Source organism: Mya arenaria, chromosome 12 (assembly GCF_026914265.1).
Source record: "Mya arenaria isolate MELC-2E11 chromosome 12, ASM2691426v1".
NCBI classification, from domain to species: Eukaryota; Metazoa; Mollusca; class Bivalvia; order Myida; family Myidae; genus Mya; species Mya arenaria.
Window position 1 is genome coordinate 59,440,894 of NC_069133.1, and position 19,662 is coordinate 59,460,555.

Below are 19,662 nucleotides of genomic sequence, written 5' to 3' on the forward strand. Positions count from 1 at the left end.
CAAAATCCAAGACTGATATTTCTATAGAAGGACACACCTCTGTAATTTCTAGGGCTGGTACCTCTACTTGCCCAGTGACTTTGTTAAAGAGATATTTGATTTTAACAAAAAATGCTCAAGATTTTTATGATTACATTTTTTAGCAGGTTTATCTTAATAGAGTTACTCATGAATATGTTTTAAAGAAAACTGAAAACCAATTTCGTATCCTTGTGTTCGTGATGTATTGAAGCGAAATTTTCGAACGATAGGTTGGGATTCTTCCAAATTCAGTTTACATTTATTTCGCGCTGGTGGTGCTTCTACTTGCGCTAATAATACTGTTTCTGAAAGACCCTTGCAAAGACACGGGCGATGGAAGTCTGTGTCCGCTTAAGATGGTTATATAAAAGACTCTTTGAAAGATCGTTTGCTATTGTTTCGATAAATTAATTTTGTGAACATGTATTAGTAATTACTAAAGTTGTACGTGCTCTTTTTTATGGAAATTATTTTCCAAAAGTTCTATGATATTTTATAAAATTACACTGAAGTGTACTGAGACAGCAATAATAATATCCTTTCAAGTGGTATAACAATAAAGAGTTGAAGTTGTTGAATGGTATAATGAAATAAATACTGGTAACAATCGGTGCTAAAATCAATTCTATGCAGTTGATGCTGCTAGTATGTGTTGTATGTAGTATTTGCTGCTATTGTGTGTTTTATTCAGTTTATGCTGCTACTATGCGAAGTATGAAGTTAAAGCTGCTTATATGTAGATTGCAAGTGGAGCTGCTAATGTGTTGTTCGCATTCGGTGCTGCAAATGTGTGTTATATGCAGTTGGTGGTGCAAAAATGTGTTGAATGCAGTTGGTGCTGCTATTATGTGTTGGATGCAGTTAGTGATGTGAGTGCATGTCGGATGCTGTTGGTGCTACTGGTGTGCAGGAAATGTTGCTGTATGTTCGATGCAGTTTTATATTGCAAGTAAGTGTTGAATGCTCTGGTGTATAATATATATTTTATATGAAGGAATGAAATGCTTTTAGTGGAATTTTGTATTGCAAATTAGTTGTAAGTATAGTATGTTTAACGTAGCTGTATGTTGCAAGGTTTGTTTTCAGATAATAATTGTCTAGTCGTTTAAAGACTAGGTTTACAGATGAGATTTGGGAATACTGTTGACAGGAAATTGATAAGTATCTGTTTATTACATTTCTTGTATATTTACTATAAATGATTTTAAATTATGTTTTATTACTATATTTCTCTCTTTGTATACTCGATATTTGCTGCAAGTAACAAGCCGTGCTCCTAATATATGTTGTTTTGTAATGTAGTAGTCTGTTATAATTGAAAGTCTAGCCTGTGGTGTCGGGATATTTATGTTGTCTTGGATATTGACTGGTTTGGTAAGGGAAAATTGCTTTACTCATGATACTAGTGAGTAAATATATGTTTTGCCGTTTCATAATAGACAATTTGTCGTCTGCTCGAGGTATTTAGGGTTTTGCGTAGAAATATGGGAATGCAAGGGGTGTCCGTGCAGTGGTATATACGGAAGTGGGCGGCGTGGTTTGGCAATTCGAGGCTTTTGGTATTGGCAGCGTTAAACATGTTTTGAATTATGTTGGGGCCCACTCAGCTACCCGTTATATATTGTATGATATAAATTTATTTTGTTTAATAATGATGGAATTAATATCTGTTGTGGGGTTTTCCAGATAGGATAATGTTATCCGAAATAATATAGTTATTTTGAACAGACAGTACCAATTTTTGCTCTAAAATGTTTTGTTTTAGTTTTGTTTCAGGAGTGATCTTTTCTTTGCGTGGTGCTTCGTTTATTAGGAAAAACAACTTCCTGACGGTTTCACAATTGGCAAGCGACAACACGCGGCGTGATTTCTATCACACACAGTTCAAACAAAATGCTATTTTTTCAATTTATTTGTATTTTGGTTGCTAATATTAAACAAGCCGTGTTCCTAATGTATGTTGCTGCGTGATGTAGTAGTATGTTATACTTGGAAGTCTAGCCTGTTGTGTCGTGTTATTTATGTTGTCTGGACTATTGACTGTTTTGAATAGGGAAAATTGTTTTACTCATGATACTAGTGAGTTAAGATTGTTCTGACAGGATATTGGAATGCATAAACATCAAATACGAGGGTTGATCCAGAATTACGTGGACATTTTTAATAGTTCAATTATCGTGGCACATAGAACATAGAAAATTCACATACAATACATACAACATATCAGGTATACTTCCTAAAAATTTAAAAACAATACATACAATTTTTACAATAAAACATGTTGAGATAGAAAGATAAAAAAGGTTGTAAACGTAAATTTTAGACCGTGCGCCGACTGTGCGTTCCCATTATTTTGAAAGCCGTAATTTTTCAATATTCATTTAATTTACAGACTTTAAATTATTTTCGTCTGTGCAGAACACTTTGAATTATATATTTATGAATTTTTATATGATTTAGACGAAAAATATAGAAAATATGTAAGAAGTCCACGTTATTCTGGATCAGCCCTCGTATGCTCGATCTTGAAGACTTTGATGATTTTCTATAAAGGTGTTTAGATAAGATGAAGAAACATGAAGTTCTCTTAATACATACCGAGTTTTAATTGACCTTAATCTGCCACTGTCACGGAATTCAAAATGTCGTAAAATTAACAACCATGGTAATAAATTGCTGAATATATGCAAGTTTTACAATCTATATTTATATAAGTTAAATGGACGACTTGGTAACTCCCAGTCTGGAAATAATACATTTCGTAATACTTCTGTTATCGATTACAGTATTGCATCATTTCAATAACTCTGTTTTTTTTAAACATAAACCCTTTTAAACATAAACCCGGTTAAATGGCACTCGGTAAACGCCAAAGACATAGAACATAAAAACAAAAAGTTTCTATGTAATACATGATGTGTTTGCTTAGATATTTACTTAAATATCTAAGGCCACAATTTGCATTGCGTGCAAAATAGACTTAACGTACCTTGTAATTTAAATAAGTTTGATAGCTGTGTTCCATTGTACACATTCTCATTGAAATGTATGTGTGCTTACGAGCAAAACCTTAAGCAGAATTTCCAAGTCAAATGATAAAGACCTATAATTTGTTTGATAGTGAAACAATTTATTTCTTACTTAAATAGGATATATAGTTGGGAACACATTTCTAAACATTCATCGCAATATGTAATGCATTTTATGAGATAATGATTTAATCTGCTTACTTTCAAAAAAGTAACCAATGTGTGACGCCGACCCCGATGCTAGGGTGAGCAGTATAGTTCTCCTTATTCTTTGAAATATCGAGCTAAAAATGTAAAAATCGTCGTTGCTTCAAGAAAACATGTATCATCATGTGCATTCGAATGTGTTCACTTTGACCAATAGCAGAAATATTTTTAAAATTATTTTTGGTCGTTGATCTGCATATCAGTAATCAGCAAACAATCCCTTTCAATTGATATCAATACTATTTGAGGTCACCGATCATCACAGTTTTAATCTGGTTATCAACTTAAATAGCTCGATTTTGTTTGGTAAGATACAGTTTATTTTTTTCATGAGCATAGAAGCGATTAACATGTGCAAGCGGTCCTGATTCTTATAACATATTTCCATATCTGACTAGGTTGCTGAACAAAATCTTATCGTACATTTCTAGTGCTTGCTTCTTGAACTGTCAAGTTTACTAAATACCCATGATCATCAGTTGCCTCTGTGTACTTGTGTGTTTTTGTATTATTAATAGTTGAGTCCATTTCCGCAACATGTGATTTCCCTTAATGGATATTTATTATGTCTGTAAAGCGTCTACCTAACATTTATATTATGTCTCAGAAGATATCTAGAAAGCTGATAGACCCAATATATTTATTGTTGTGTCATCGTCAGTGAGAGAGGAAACTATTTCAACAGTCCTGAAGCAACCCGTCTCACAAATAGTCTAATTCTCAAATAGGTCCTAGTTATGATATATTTTGTTAGACAGCCATTTTGACACATAATCACTTTTTGTAGAAACGATTTTAGGCAATTTAACTCCCGGATGAAATTCTTAATTATGAGTTGACATATATATTAATAAAACACCGTCATGATAAAGTAAAATGATTTCAGAACGAAGGAATATATTGACTACGTATATATATGGTAAATTTTTAAATAAAGTTTAATTTTGGCTATACTTCTTTGTTATATTTAGCGCGCTTCGCGCAATTTGCTCGCGTGCCGTACTGCTTTCTTACAGCATAAACCCAAGACAAAAGCCTTAATTGAATCCATTTGTATTAAAAAAAATTCTTGTTTTCTGTACGATGTCTTAACATTTTCGTCAAGTGTTCGATGTTTTACTGTTAGATTTACTCTATTCTTATAATCATTAGTACTTAGTATCTCTTTTTTCTTTTTGGAATTGCAAAAAGCTGACAATCCTTTTCTTATAAAAACAAACACGATTCCAGTATACATAAAAACAAACGAATGCAAAGATTTAGCAAGAAAGAAGCATGTCTTTGAATAACAAGTTCTTTAGTTTATGCTATTATATAATACCTTAGATAAATGTGTCCCTTATTTGTACATATAAAGTCGTTCAGTCCTTATATCAATGTATTTTAATCAACAATCCAGTTTTATGACGTCAGCGGTACATTTCATATGTTTGGCCTGTCCGGACCTCACCTTAAAAAATATGGACCGCTGACGTCATAAAATGGTGAGTACGACTTTCGATTTTCACAACGGGGAACAAGCGCCGCAAGTAAACATCAATTCCTTTCATTAAAACACATTAAAAGAGCTTTTAAAAATATCGAATTGTAAAATAAATGTTCGTTATAATATCAGGAATATAACGCACGACTTCGGGCCATATGGCATTATAAGAACCGGCCAGTCAGCCCCTAACACCTCGGTCCATATACACCTTCGCTGACTGACTGGTACGTCCTTATAATTGCATAAAGTCGTCAGTGGTGCACTGTTATATTTCTTAACTATAATGCATGTAACAAAATCATCCAAAAACGAAAATACACCTCTTGATCTTATGATTGTTTGTTTGGCACGCACATGTTAATATACATAGTTCAAAATATTAATGTGTTTTGATCTCCTATCACTTGTGTATTATATATATAGTAGCGCATTTGCCATTTGAACCGTTGATGAATATTAAATCAGAGTCAATGTAACTTTTTCTTCAAAGGCTTTTATTATTGTATTTTATGAATTTATTACCTCAACTAATTTATAATAGTTGAAAGATATTTTGGTTTGACTAACAACCATTTGCGTGAAATTAATCCATATTGACAGTAATTGTTTAAAGAGTTTGGTTAATCTATTTATATTTGGAGGTACAGTTTTTTTTATAGATTCTTTGTTCTTTCCGAACTGGTCAAACATTACATCTTGTATCACTCTCCAGCTTGCGTTGTCTGTAATGATCAGGTATGTTACCAATTTCATTTCATTGTTTTAAAAAGGACCCGAAACCTCCCATTTCTAAGCTGCCTTCAAGCTTATTTCCAATAATTGTGGTGCGCTTAATATTATCTCTATTTGTTACAGAAAAAACGAAAATCATTAAATGTTTTATCTTAATTATAGAATCGTGTGTTTGGGGCTATGTATACAAGTTTTGGGAAAGTAGGATTTTAATAACAGTTATATAACCAAATAATGTAAGACTACGTTTATTCCATGTAATTTAAAAGCTGTTTGCACTTTTTAATTTTGTCATTCCGGCTCAGATAAACACATTCATTTTTATCATTGCAAAAATAGATACCAAGAGATTTAACGCATTAGTTGGTCGAGACTTATACTTTTTGGTTAAATTAATTGCAAACGTATTAATAGAAATTTTACTGCTAATTTATAATCGAATTTTAAAAGAGATAAAGGACGAAAATTTTCAAGGTTTTCTATATATGTATCTCTCATTAAATGTCAGTGCAGATATGTGTCTTTCGTTAAATGTCTGTGCCGATATGTGTCTCTCATCAAATGTCTGTGCCGATATGTGTCTTTCGTTAAATGTCTGTGCCGATATGTGTCTCTCATCAAATGTCAGTGCCGATATGTGTCTCTCATCAAATGTCAGTGCCGATATGTGTCCCTCATCAAATGTCTGTGCCGATATGTGTCTTTCGTTAAATGTCTGTGCCGATATGTGTCTCTCGTTAAATGTCTGTGCCGATATGTGTCTCTCATTAAATGTCAGTGCCGATATGTGTCTCTCATTAAATGTCAGCGCCGATATGTGTCTCTCATTGAATGTCAGTGCCGATATGTGTCTCTCATTGAATGTCAGTGCCGACATGTGTCTCTCATTGAATGTCAGTGCCGATATGTGTCTCTCATTGAATGTCAGTGCCGATATGTGTCCCTCATCAAATGTCTGTGCCGATATGTGTCTTTCGTTAAATGTCTGTGCCGATATGTGTCTCTCGTTAAATGTCTGTGCCGATATGTGTCTCTCATTAAATGTCAGTGCCGATATGTGTCTCTCATTAAATGTCAGTGCCGATATGTGTCTCTCATTGAATGTCAGTGCCGATATGTGTCTTTCATTGAATATCAGTGCCGATTTGTTTCTCTCATTGAATGTCAGTGCCGATTTGTGTCTCTCATTGAATATCAGTGCCGATATGTGTCTTTCATTGAATATCAGTGCCGATATGTGTCTCTCATTGAATATCAGTGCCGATTTGTGTCTTTCATTGAATATCAGTGCCGATTTGTGTCTCTCATTGAATGTCAGTGCCGATTTGTGTCTCTCATTGAGAGTCTTATGCCGATACTTGTTTACCATTAAAAGTAATTTAAAGATACGTAATGTATCTTGCCCTTGGCTCATAGTAATCGTTCCAAGGCCATTGGTAATTGTTGGAAAAACTATCATGTAGTTTAGCCCGTCTTTCCTTTTTTCTGACGTTTTGTGTCTCTCCTTTAGTTTCGTCTCATCAGTTACGTATTGAAACTGGGTGTTAGGTAACAATAGAATTGTCCAAAACCAACGCTAGGTGGTGACATTGAAGATGCGTTTCGCTGTATTTGCGTTCGCGATATTTATGATGATTTACTTAGAACACATTTAAAATGAATTTTCTTTGTTAGGCATATTTAAATAAAATGTATTGACCTTATTAAAAACTACTGCAATTGACTTAATTTGTGCAAATTTCTAAAGGTTTCATCATACCGTTGTCAATAGTGTTTCGTGACCAATTTCACTTAATCAAAAGCAAACGTTTAGAACTTATATATATATACACGTATAATTGAACTATTAATTTGATATTGTATTGAGGAACACACTCGTGAATAAATGTGTTGACTCTTTTACTCTGTTCGGCCTTAACCTTGAGTTTCTAAACTAGTTTAGAGTATGTGTTAATTGTGTTTGGCTTTCGGGCTTGTCCCTGCATATTTCATTTTACTGTTAAAATGCCAGGCTTATTCAAAGAATTATAATAATAGTGTTACAAATGTAGAAGGACCCGTTTTATTAAGTGTTTTGCTGGTCGTCAAGGGATTCTCAATAATTTCTTTCACCCTTGCCAACAGAGGCACAGTGAAATTAACGCTGTAATATTAAGCCTCAAAGTGTCGTGGTGTTAAACTCGGCATTTCTACAAACGGCAAAATGTACAATATACAATGTAGGTTACACACCACCATTGTCATTTCCTCTATAATTCAATGTGAAATGATTATTTTTAGACAACATTTAAAGGCATTTCGAGCGAATGCAGACTATGATAAACATATATATTCTTAAAGTACAAGCTTTAAATTACCTTTTAAGCCAATAAAGGGGGGGGGGGTCAAGTTATTCCAATGAAAAATCTCTCCACTTGAAAAACAAACTCTAAAAATTGCACAGTCCGCCATGACAGTTCTTCCAAAATGACCTTTCAACTATAGAGCAGCAGTTTATGCTTAAATCTCTATTCTAAATGATAAATCAAGCAATAATAGATACTCAAGGTATAAAAGTTTCAGGAATAATGATATTTTGATTTACAGTGTATTGAGCATGTGAAAACATGTCTATCAGTCATAAAAACATTATTTTTTTATTGAGAATTTTCCACACAACGGATGTACATATGACGCAATGGTGACGTCATACATGTATGCAATGGTAAGTGTTGCACATAAACATACAACTTGCCAATTAACGCAATTTAATATAAACACATATTCTTATTTTAGGCGCTTTAATTAACTGCAAAATAGCAATTTGCTGTAAAGAGTGTTTATCAATTGAAATACCATATAATTATATATTGTATGTTTTGGACTGAATAACATGCCTATCAATAAATATATTACATTCCTTATGATCATTTAGAAATACTTTTGTAAGAGTTTTATGGGCACGTACGGGCCCTTAGTCATATAAACATGTTCCTTCCAATGTCGCAAGTCCATGTCTTCAAGATGGCTACACTCTACCAAAGGATTTCTGAAAATACAAACAATATATATATAAATATATGAAAATAATATATATATATAAATATATGAAAATAATATATAAATATAAGAAAAGAAAATACATATGCATATATATATTATTACTATTATTATTTTCATTTCGAAAACTTATCTCAATAAAAAGGGTATTTCGCGCAGTACCTTTTCCGTATCACATTACATATTACCTCCAGTACATCACCAACATGTCTGTTACAAAGAGACGGAAAAGAGAACGTACTCATTTGCAAAGTTTATACTTTTCACATTTGTTTTAAAACCCAATACAACTCACTTTTTTGATGGAATTTCAAAAAGGTTTCTGGCAACCAGTTTTGTTGGCTGTGTATGACACATTATATTGGATAGTTTCATCTTTTTCACTTCGTTGAGTTGTTCTGTAAATGTCATATAAAGATAGAACCTTAAGAAATATGTTAAAATGAATTACAAGAAATATTCTAAGTACATGGCAATATCGTGTGCACATTTTTCTTATTAGTTATGAATATGTAATAGTTACGGCACCCTCTACCGATTAATTAAAACTATACACAACGATTGTGAAGGATGAGTACAATCAGTCGTACCATACTGTCAACCTAACGTCAATTACGCAAGCTGCAATAAGTCGTGTGTGTATGTTGAAGTAGCGCTCTTATGTATCCGCAAACTTCCGGTTGCACGGTAGCTTGTATATTAAGCGCCGCCTAATTGTGACCGAACAATGCACGAATACAAGAAACGAATGGCAAAAATCTCCAACGAAGTAGAAATGACAAAAAAAAGAGTATTCGTTTTAAACTCAATACCATAATTACTTGAAATGAAATAAAGGTTCCATTTGAATAAATGACACTACATTTATATTCCAGTGAATAAATTAATGCTAGATTATTCGTCGTCTCTGAGTTGATAATTGGATCCCCGATATTCACAAAGATAAGAGTAAAACTATAGTTTCCGTGTCCTTACCAAATGTGAAGCCTGTTCTCGGGGAGTTGTTTTCGTGCCCTTACCAAATGTGAAGCCTGTTCCCGGGGAGTTGTTTTCGTGCCCTTACCAAATGTGAAGCCTGTTCCCGGGGAGTTGTTTTCGTGCCCTTACCAAATGTGAAGCCTGTTCTCGGGGAGTTGTTTCCGTGCCCTTACCAAATGTGAAGCCTGTTCTCGGGGAGTTGTTTTCGTGCCCTTACCAAATGTGAAGCCTGTTCTCGGGGAGTTGTTTCCGTGCCCTTACCAAATGTGAAGCCTGTTCTCGGGGAGTTGTTTTCGTGCCCTTACCAAATGTGAAGCCTGTTCTCGGGGAGTTGTTTCCGTGCCCTTACCAAATGTGAAGCCTGTTCTCGGGTAGTTGTTTTCGTGCCCTTACCAAATGTGAAGCCTGTTCTCGGGTAGTTGTTTCCGTGCCCTTACCAAATGTGAAGCCTGTTCTCGGGGAGTTGTTTTCGTGCCCTTACCAAATGTGAAGCCTGTTCTCGGGGAGTTGTTTCCGTGCCCTTACCAAATGTGAAGCCTGTTCTCGGGGAGTTGTTTCCGTGCCCTTACCAAATGTGAAGCCTGTTCTCGGGGAGTTGTTTCCGTGCCCTTACCAAATGTGAAGCCTGTTCTCGGGTAGTTGTTTCCGTGCCCTTACCAAATGTGAAGCCTGTTCTCGGGGAGTTGTTTTCGTGCCCTTACCAAATGTGAAGCCTGTTCTCGGGGAGTTGTTTCCGTGCCCTTACCAAATGTGAAGCCTGTTCTCGGGGAGTTGTTTCCGTGCCCTTACCAAATGTGAAGCCTGTTCTCGGGTAGTTGTTTTCGTGCCCTTACCAAATGTGAAGCCTGTTCTCGGGGAGTTGTTTTCGTGCCCTTACCAAATGTGAAGCCTGTTCTCGGGTAGTTGTTTCCGTGCCCTTACCAAATGTGAAGCCTGTTCTCGGGGAGTTGTTTTCGTGCCCTTACCAAATGTGAAGCCTGTTCTCGGGGAGTTGTTTCCGTGCCCTTACCAAATGTGAAGCCTGTTCTCGGGGAGTTGTTTCCGTGCCCTTACCAAATGTGAAGCCTGTTCTCGGGTAGTTGTTTTCGTGCCCTTACCAAATGTGAAGCCTGTTCTCGGGTAGTTGTTTTCGTGTCCTTACCAAATGTGAAGCCTGTTCTGGGGTAGTTGTTTCCGTGCCCTTACCAAATGTGAAGCCTGTTCTCGGGGAGTTGTTTCCGTGCCCTTACCAAATGTGAAGCCTGTTCTCGGGGAGTTGTTTCCGTGCCCTTACCAAATGTGAAGCCTGTTCTTGGGGAGTTGTTTCCGTGCCCTTACCAAATGTGAAGCCTGTTCTCGGGGAGTTGTTTCCGTGCCCTTACCAAATGTGAAGCCTGTTCTCGGGGAGTTGTTTCCGTGCCCTTACCAAATGTGAAGCCTGTTCTCGGGGAGTTGTTTCCGTGCCCTTACCAAATGTGAAGCCTGTTCTCGGGTAGTTGTTTCCGTGCCCTTACCAAATGTGAAGCCTGTTCTCGGGTAGTTGTTTCCGTGCCCTTACCAAATGTGAAGCCTGTTCTCGGGTAGTTGTTTTCGTGCCCTTACCAAATGTGAAGCCTGTTCTCGGGGAGTTGTTTCCGTGCCCTTACCAAATGTGAAGCCTGTTCTCGGGGAGTTGTTTCCGTGCCCTTACCAAATGTGAAGCCTGTTCTGGGGAAGTTGTTTCTGTGCCCTTACCAAATGTGAAGCCTGTTCTGGGGGAGTTGTTTCCGTGCCCTTACCAAATCTGAAGCCTGTTCTCGGGTAGTTGTTTCCGTGCCCTTACCAAATGTGAAGCCTGTTCTCGGGTAGTTGTTTCCGTGCCCTTACCAAATGTGAAGCCTGTTCTCGGGTAGTTGTTTCCGTGCCCTTACCAAATGTGAAGCCTGTTCCCGGGTAGTAGTTTTCGTGCCCTTACCAAATGTGAAGCCTGTTCTCGGGTAGTTGTTTCCGTGCCCTTACCAAATGTGAAGCCTGTTCTCGGGTAGTTGTTTTCGTGCCCTTACCAAATGTGAAGCCTGTTCTCGGGTAGTTGTTTCCGTGCCCTTACCAAATGTGAAGCCTGTTCTCGGGTAGTTGTTTCCGTGCCCTTACCAAATGTGAAGCCTGTTCTCGGGGAGTTGTTTCCGTGCCCTTACCAAATGTGAAGCCTGTTCTCGGGTAGTTGTTTCCGTGCCCTTACCAAATGTGAAGCCTGTTCTCGGGTAGTTGTTTCCGTGCCCTTACCAAATGTGAAGCCTGTTCTCGGGTAGTTGTTTTCGTGCCCTTACCAAATGTGAAGCCTGTTCTCGGGTAGTTGTTTTCGTGCCCTTACCAAATGTGAAGCCTGTTCTCGGGTAGTTGTTTCCGTGCCCTTACCAAATGTGAAGCCTGTTCTCGGGGAGTTGTTTTTATGCCCTTACCAAATGTGAAGCCTGTTCTCGGGAGTTGTTTTCGTGCCCTTACCAAATGTGAAGCCTGTTCTCGGGGAGTTGTTTCCGTGCCCTTACCAAATGTGAAGCCTGTTCTCGGGGAGTTGTTTCCGTGCCCTTACCAAATGTGAAGCCTGTTCTCGGGGAGTTGTTTCCGTGCCCTTACCAAATGTGAAGCCTGTTCTCGGGGAGTTGTTTCCGTGCCCTTACCAAATGTGAAGCCTGTTCTCGGGGAGTTGTTTCCGTGCCCTTACCAAATGTGAAGCCTGTTCTCGGGTGGTTGTTTCCGTGCCCTTACCAAATGTGAAGCCTGTTCTCGGGTAGTTGTTTCCGTGCCCTTACCAAATGTGAAGCCTGTTCTCGGGTAGTAGTTTCCGTGCCCTTACCAAATGTGAAGCCTGTTCTCGGGTAGTAGTTTCCGTGCCCTTACCAAATGTGAAGCCTGTTCCCGGGTAGTAGTTTTCGTGCCCTTACCAAATGTGAAGCCTGTTCGCGGGGAGTTGTTTCCGTGCCCTTACCAAATGTGAAGCCTGTTCGCGGGGAGTTGTTTCCGTGCCCTTACCAAATGTGAAGCCTGTTCTCGGGTAGTTGTTTTCGTGCCCTTACCAAATGTGAAGCCTGTTCTCGGGTAGTTGTTTCCGTGCCCTTACCAAATGTGAAGCCTGTTCTCGGGTAGTTGTTTCCGTGCCCTTACCAAATGTGAAGCCTGTTCTCGGGTAGTTGTTTCCGTGCCCTTACCAAATGTGAAGCCTGTTCTCGGGTGGTTGTTTCCGTGCCCTTACCAAATGTGAAGCCTGTTCTCGGGTGGTTGTTTCCGTGCCCTTACCAAATGTGAAGCCTGTTCTCGGGTGGTTGTTTCCGTGCCCTTACCAAATGTGAAGCCTGTTCTCGGGTGGTTGTTTCCGTGCCCTTACCAAATGTGAAGCCTGTTCTCGGGTGGTTGTTTCCGTGCCCTTACCAAATGTGAAGCCTGTTCTCGGGTGGTTGTTTCCGTGCCCTTACCAAATGTGAAGCCTGTTCTCTGGTGGTTGTTTCCGTGCCCTTACCAAATGTGAAGCCTGTTCTCCGGTGGTTGTTTCCGTGCCCTTACCAAATGTGAAGCCTGTTCTCGGGTGGTTGTTTGCGTGCCCTTACCAAATGTGAAGCCTGTTCTCGGGTGGTTGTTTGCGTGCCCTTACCAAATGTGAAGCCTGTTCTCGGGTGGTTGTTTGCGTGCCCTTACCAAATGTGAAGCCTGTTCTCGGGGAGTTGTTTCCGTGCCCTTACCAAATGTGAAGCCTGTTCTCGGGGAGTTGTTTCCGTGCCCTTACCAAATGTGAAGCCTGTTCTCGGGGAGTTGTTTCCGTGCCCTTACCAAATGTGAAGCCTGTTCTCGGGGAGTTGTTTCCGTGCCCTTACCAAATGTGAAGCCTGTTCTCGGGTAGTTGTTTCCGTGCCCTTACCAAATGTGAAGCCTGTTCTCGGGTAGTTGTTTCCGTGCCCTTACCAAATGTGAAGCCTGTTCTCGGGTAGTAGTTTCCGTGCCCTTACCAAATGTGAAGCCTGTTCTCGGGTAGTAGTTTCCGTGCCCTTACCAAATGTGAAGCCTGTTCTCGGGGAGTTGTTTCCGTGCCCTTACCAAATGTGAAGCCTGTTCTCGGGGAGTTGTTTCCGTGCCCTTACCAAATGTGAAGCCTGTTCTCGGGGAGTTGTTTCCGTGGCCTTACCAAATGTGAAGCCTGTTCTCGGGTAGTTGTTTCCGTGCCCTTACCAAATGTGAAGCCTGTTCGCGGGTAGTTGTTTCCGTGCCCTTACCAAATGTGAAGCCTGTTCTCGGGTAGTTGTTTCCATGCCCTTACCAAATGTGAAGCCTGTTCTCGGGTAGTTGTTTCCGTGCCCTTACCAAATGTGAAGCCTGTTCTCGGGGAGTAGTTTCCGTGCCCTTACCAAATGTGAAGCCTGTTCTCGGGTAGTTGTTTCCGTGCCCTTACCAAATGTGAAGCCTGTTCTCGGGTAGTTGTTTCCGTGCCCTTACCAAATGTGAAGCCTGTTCTCGGGTAGTTGTTTCCGTGCCCTTACCAAATGTGAAGCCTGTTCTCGTGTAGTTGTTTCCGTGCCCTTACCAAATGTGAAGCCTGTTCTCGTGTAGTTGTTTCCGTGCCCTTACCAAATGTGAAGCCTGTTCTCGGGGAGTTGTTTCCGTGCCCTTACCAAATGTGAAGCCTGTTCTCGGGGAGTTGTTTCCGTGCCCTTACCAAATGTGAAGCCTGTTCTCGGGTAGTTGTTTCCATGCCCTTACCAAATGTGAAGCCTGTTCTCGGGTAGTTGTTTCCATGCCCTTACCAAATGTGAAGCCTGTTCTCGGGTAATTGTTTCCGTGCCCTTACCAAATGTGAAGCCTGTTCTCGGGGAGTTGTTTCCGTGCCCTTACCAAATGTGAAGCCTGTTCTCGGGTAGTTGTTTCCGTGCCCTTACCAAATGTGAAGCCTGTTCTCGGGTAGTTGTTTTCGTGCCCTTACCAAATGTGAAGCCTGTTCTCGGGGAGTTGTTTTCGTGCCCTTACCAAATGTGAAGCCTGTTCTCGGGGAGTTGTTTCCGTGCCCTTACCAAATGTGAAGCCTGTTCTTGGGGAGTTGTTTCCGTGCCCTTACCAAATGTGAAGCCTGTTCTCGGGGAGTTGTTTCCGTGCCCTTACCAAATGTGAAGCCTGTTCTCGGGGAGTTGTTTCCGTGCCCTTACCAAATGTGAAGCCTGTTCTCGGGGAGTTGTTTCCGTGCCCTTACCAAATGTGAAGCCTGTTCTCGGGGAGTTGTTTCCGTGCCCTTACCAAATGTGAAGCCTGTTCTCGGGGAGTTGTTTCCGTGCCCTTACCAAATGTGAAGCCTGTTCTCGGGTAGTTGTTTCCGTGCCCTTACCAAATGTGAAGCCTGTTCTCGGGTAGTAGTTTCCGTGCCCTTACCAAATGTGAAGCCTGTTCTCGGGTAGTAGTTTCCGTGCCCTTACCAAATGTGAAGCCTGTTCCCGGGTAGTAGTTTTCGTGCCCTTACCAAATGTGAAGCCTGTTCGCGGGTAGTTGTTTCCGTGCCCTTACCAAATGTGAAGCCTGTTCTCGGGGAGTTGTTTTCGTGCCCTTACCAAATGTGAAGCGTGTTCTCGGGTAGTTGTTTTCGTGCCCTTACCAAATGTGAAGCGTGTTCTCGGGTAGTTGTTTCCGTGCCCTTACCAAATGTGAAGCGTGTTCTCGGGTAGTTGTTTCCGTGCCCTTACCAAATGTGAAGCCTGTTCTCGGGGAGTTGTTTCCGTGCCCTTACCAAATGTGAAGCCTGTTCTCGGGTGGTTGTTTCCGTGCCCTTACCAAATGTGAAGCCTGTTCTCGGGTGGTTGTTTCCGTGCCCTTACCAAATGTGAAGCCTGTTCTCGGGTGGTTGTTTCCGTGCCCTTACCAAATGTGAAGCCTGTTCTCGGGTGGTTGTTTCCGTGCCCTTACCAAATGTGAAGCCTGTTCTCGGGTGGTTGTTTCCGTGCCCTTACCAAATGTGAAGCCTGTTCTCGGGTGGTTGTTTCCGTGCCCTTACCAAATGTGAAGCCTGTTCTCGGGTGGTTGTTTCCGTGCCCTTACCAAATGTGAAGCCTGTTCTCGGGTGGTTGTTTCCGTGCCCTTACCAAATGTGAAGCCTGTTCTCGGGTGGTTGTTTGCGTGCCCTTACCAAATGTGAAGCCTGTTCTCGGGTGGTTGTTTCCGTGCCCTTACCAAATGTGAAGCCTGTTCTCGGGTAGTTGTTTCCGTGCCCTTACCAAATGTGAAGCCTGTTCTCGGGGAGTTGTTTCCGTGCCCTTACCAAATGTGAAGCCTGTTCTCGGGTGGTTGTTTTCGTGCCCTTACCAAATGTGAAGCCTGTTCTCGGGTGGTTGTTTCCGTGCCCTTACCAAATGTGAAGCCTGTTCTCGGGTGGTTGTTTGCGTGCCCTTACCAAATGTGAAGCCTGTTCTCGGGTGGTTGTTTGCGTGCCCTTACCAAATGTGAAGCCTGTTCTCGGGTGGTAGTTTCCGTGCCCTTACCAAATGTGAAGCCTGTTCCCGGGTGGTAGTTTTCGTGCCCTTACCAAATGTGAAGCCTGTTCGCGGGTAGTTGTTTCCGTGCCCTTACCAAATGTGAAGCCTGTTCTCGGGGAGTTGTTTTCGTGCCCTTACCAAATGTGAAGCCTGTTCTCGGGGAGTTGTTTTCGTGCCCTTACCAAATGTGAAGCCTGTTCTCGGGGAGTTGTTTCCGTGCCCTTACCAAATGTGAAGCCTGTTCTCGGGGAGTTGTTTTCGTGCCCTTACCAAATGTGAAGCGTGTTCTCGGGTAGTTGTTTCCGTGCCCTTACCAAATGTGAAGCCTGTTCTCGGGTGGTTGTTTCCGTGCCCTTACCAAATGTGAAGCCTGTTCTCGGGTGGTTGTTTCCGTGCCCTTACCAAATGTGAAGCCTGTTCTCGGGTGGTTGTTTCCGTGCCCTTACCAAATGTGAAGCCTGTTCTCGGGTGGTTGTTTCCGTGCCCTTACCAAATGTGAAGCCTGTTCTCGGGTGGTTGTTTCCGTGCCCTTACCAAATGTGAAGCCTGTTCTCGGGTGGTTGTTTCCGTGCCCTTACCAAATGTGAAGCCTGTTCTCGGGTGGTTGTTTCCGTGCCCTTACCAAATGTGAAGCCTGTTCTCGGGTGGTTGTTTCCGTGCCCTTACCAAATGTGAAGCCTGTTCTCGGGTGGTTGTTTCCGTGCCCTTACCAAATGTGAAGCCTGTTCTCGGGTAGTTGTTTCCGTGCCCTTACCAAATGTGAAGCCTGTTCTCGGGTGGTTGTTTGCGTGCCCTTACCAAATGTGAAGCCTGTTCTCGGGTGGTTGTTTCCGTGCCCTTACCAAATGTGAAGCCTGTTCTCGGGTAGTTGTTTCCGTGCCCTTACCAAATGTGAAGCCTGTTCTCGGGGAGTTGTTTCCGTGCCCTTACCAAATGTGAAGCCTGTTCTCGGGGAGTTGTTTCCGTGCCCTTACCAAATGTGAAGCCTGTTCTCGGGGAGTTGTTTCCGTGCCCTTACCAAATGTGAAGCCTGTTCTCGGGTAGTTGTTTCCGTGCCCTTACCAAATGTGAAGCCTGTTCTCGGGTAGTTGTTTCCGTGCCCTTACCAAATGTGAAGCCTGTTCTCGGGTAGTAGAGTCCGTGCCCTTACCAAATGTGAAGCCTGTTCTCGGGTAGTAGTTTCCGTGCCCTTACCAAATGTGAAGCCTGTTCTCGGGTAGTAGTTTCCGTGCCCTTACCAAATGTGAAGCCTGTTCTCGGGGAGTAGTTTCCGTGCCCTTACCAAATGTGAAGCCTGTTCTCGGGTAGTAGTTTCCGTGCCCTTACCAAATGTGAAGCCTGTTCTCGGGTAGTAGTTTCCGTGCCCTTACCAAATGTGAAGCCTGTTCTCGGGGAGTTGTTTCCGTGCCCTTACCAAATGTGAAGCCTGTTCTCGGGTAGTTGTTTCCGTGCCCTTACCAAATGTGAAGCCTGTTCTCGGGTAGTTGTTTCCGTGCCCTTACCAAATGTGAAGCCTGTTCTCGGGTAGTTGTTTCCGTGCCCTTACCAAATGTGAAGCCTGTTCTCGGGTAGTTGTTTCCGTGCCCTTACCAAATGTGAAGCCTGTTCTCGGGTAGTTGTTTCCGTGCCCTTACCAAATGTGAAGCCTGTTCTCGGGTAGTTGTTTCCGTGCCCTTACCAAATGTGAAGCCTGTTCTCGGGTAGTTGTTTCCGTGCCCTTACCAAATGTGAAGCCTGTTCTGGGGTAGTTGTTTCCGTGCCCTTACCAAATGTGAAGCCTGTTCTCGGGGAGTTGTTTCCGTGCCCTTACCAAATGTGAAGCCTGTTCTCGGGTGGTTGTTTCCGTGCCCTTACCAAATGTGAAGCCTGTTCTCGGGTGGTTGTTTCCGTGCCCTTACCAAATGTGAAGCCTGTTCTCGGGTGGTTGTTTCCGTGCCCTTACCAAATGTGAAGCCTGTTCTCGGGTGGTTGTTTCCGTGCCCTTACCAAATGTGAAGCCTGTTCTCGGGTGGTTGTTTCCGTGCCCTTACCAAATGTGAAGCCTGTTCTCGGGTGGTTGTTTCCGTGCCCTTACCAAATGTGAAGCCTGTTCTCGGGTGGTTGTTTCCGTGCCCTTACCAAATGTGAAGCCTGTTCTCGGGTGGTTGTTTCCGTGCCCTTACCAAATGTGAAGCCTGTTCTCGGGTGGTTGTTTGCGTGCCCTTACCAAATGTGAAGCCTGTTCTCGGGTGGTTGTTTGCGTGCCCTTACCAAATGTGAAGCCTGTTCTCGGGTAGTTGTTTGCGTGCCCTTACCAAATGTGAAGCCTGTTCTCGGGTAGTTGTTTCCGTGCCCTTACCAAATGTGAAGCCTGTTCTCGGGGAGTTGTTTCCGTGCCCTTACCAAATGTGAAGCCTGTTCTCGGGGAGTTGTTTCCGTGCCCTTACCAAATGTGAAGCCTGTTCTCGGGGAGTTGTTTCCGTGCCCTTACCAAATGTGAAGCCTGTTCGCGGGGAGTTGTTTCCGTGCCCTTACCAAATGTGAAGCCTGTTCTCGGGGAGTTGTTTCCGTGCCCTTACCAAATGTGAAGCCTGTTCTCGGGTAGTAGTTTCCGTGCCCTTACCAAATGTGAAGCCTGTTCTCGGGTAGTAGTTTCCGTGCCCTTACCAAATGTGAAGCCTGTTCTCGGGTAGTAGTTTCCGTGCCCTTACCAAATGTGAAGCCTGTTCTCAGGTAGTAGTTTCCGTGCCCTTACCAAATGTGAAGCCTGTTCTCGGGTAGTAGTTTCCGTGCCCTTACCAAATGTGAAGCCTGTTCTCGGGTAGTAGTTTCCGTGCCCTTACCAAATGTGAAGCCTGTTCTCGGGGAGTAGTTTCCGTGCCCTTACCAAATGTGAAGCCTGTTCTCGGGTAGTAGTTTCCGTGCCCTTACCAAATGTGAAGCCTGTTCTCGGGTAGTTGTTTCCGTGCCCTTACCAAATGTGAAGCCTGTTCTCGGGTAGTTGTTTCCGTGCCCTTACCAAATGTGAAGCCTGTTCTCGGGTAGTTGTTTCCGTGCCCTTACCAAATGTGAAGCCTGTTCTCGGGTAGTTGTTTCCGTGCCCTTACCAAATGTGAAGCCTGTTCTCGGGTAGTTGTTTCCGTGCCCTTACCAAATGTGAAGCCTGTTCTCGGGTAGTTGTTTCCGTGCCCTTACCAAATGTGAAGCCTGTTCTCGGGTAGTTGTTTCCGTGCCCTTACCAAATGTGAAGCCTGTTCTCGGGTAGTTGTTTTCGTGCCCTTACCAAATGTGAAGCCTGTTCTCGGGGAGTTGTTTCCGTGCCCTTACCAAATGTGAAGCCTGTTCTCGGGGAGTTGTTTCCGTGCCCTTACCAAATGTGAAGCCTGTTCTCGGGGAGTTGTTTCCGTGCCCTTACCAAATGTGAAGCCTGTTCTCGGGTAGTAGTTTCCGTGCCCTTACCAAATGTGAAGCCTGTTCCCGGGTAGTTGTTTCCGTGCCCTTACCAAATGTGAAGCCTGTTCGCGGGTAGTTGTTTCCGTGCCCTTACCAAATCTGAAGCCTGTTCCCGGGTAGTTGTTTCCGTGCCCTTACCAAATCTGAAGCCTGTTCTCGGGTAGTTGTTTCCGTGCCCTTACCAAATGTGAAGCCTGTTCTCGGGGAGTTGTTTCCGTGCCCTTACCAAATGTGAAGCCTGTTCTCGGGTAGTTGTTTTCGTGCCCTTACCAAATGTGAA

General features: G+C 42.3%; 2 protein-coding genes across 3 annotated transcripts in view; both read right to left on the reverse strand.

The window, feature by feature from the left end:
- The window catches only part of LOC128210214 (caspase-3-like), a 119,194-nt gene that overhangs the window by 63,447 nt on the left and 36,085 nt on the right, over window positions 1-19,662 (reverse strand). The window lies entirely within an intron of this gene.
- LOC128210210 (peroxidase-like) overlaps window positions 8,258-19,662 on the reverse strand; it is a 33,212-nt gene continuing 21,807 nt past the window's right edge. The window contains exons 15-16 of one of the 2 annotated variants that reach the window (XM_052914410.1): window positions 8,810-8,912; window positions 8,258-8,503 (exon numbers count right to left, since the gene is read on the reverse strand). In XM_052914410.1, coding sequence (XP_052770370.1) covers window positions 8,386-8,503; window positions 8,810-8,912 — 221 coding nt within the window. In that variant the 3' untranslated portion in view covers window positions 8,258-8,385. The remainder of the gene's footprint in view (window positions 8,504-8,809; window positions 8,913-19,662) is intronic. The other variant, XM_052914411.1, reaches the window with a different exon arrangement.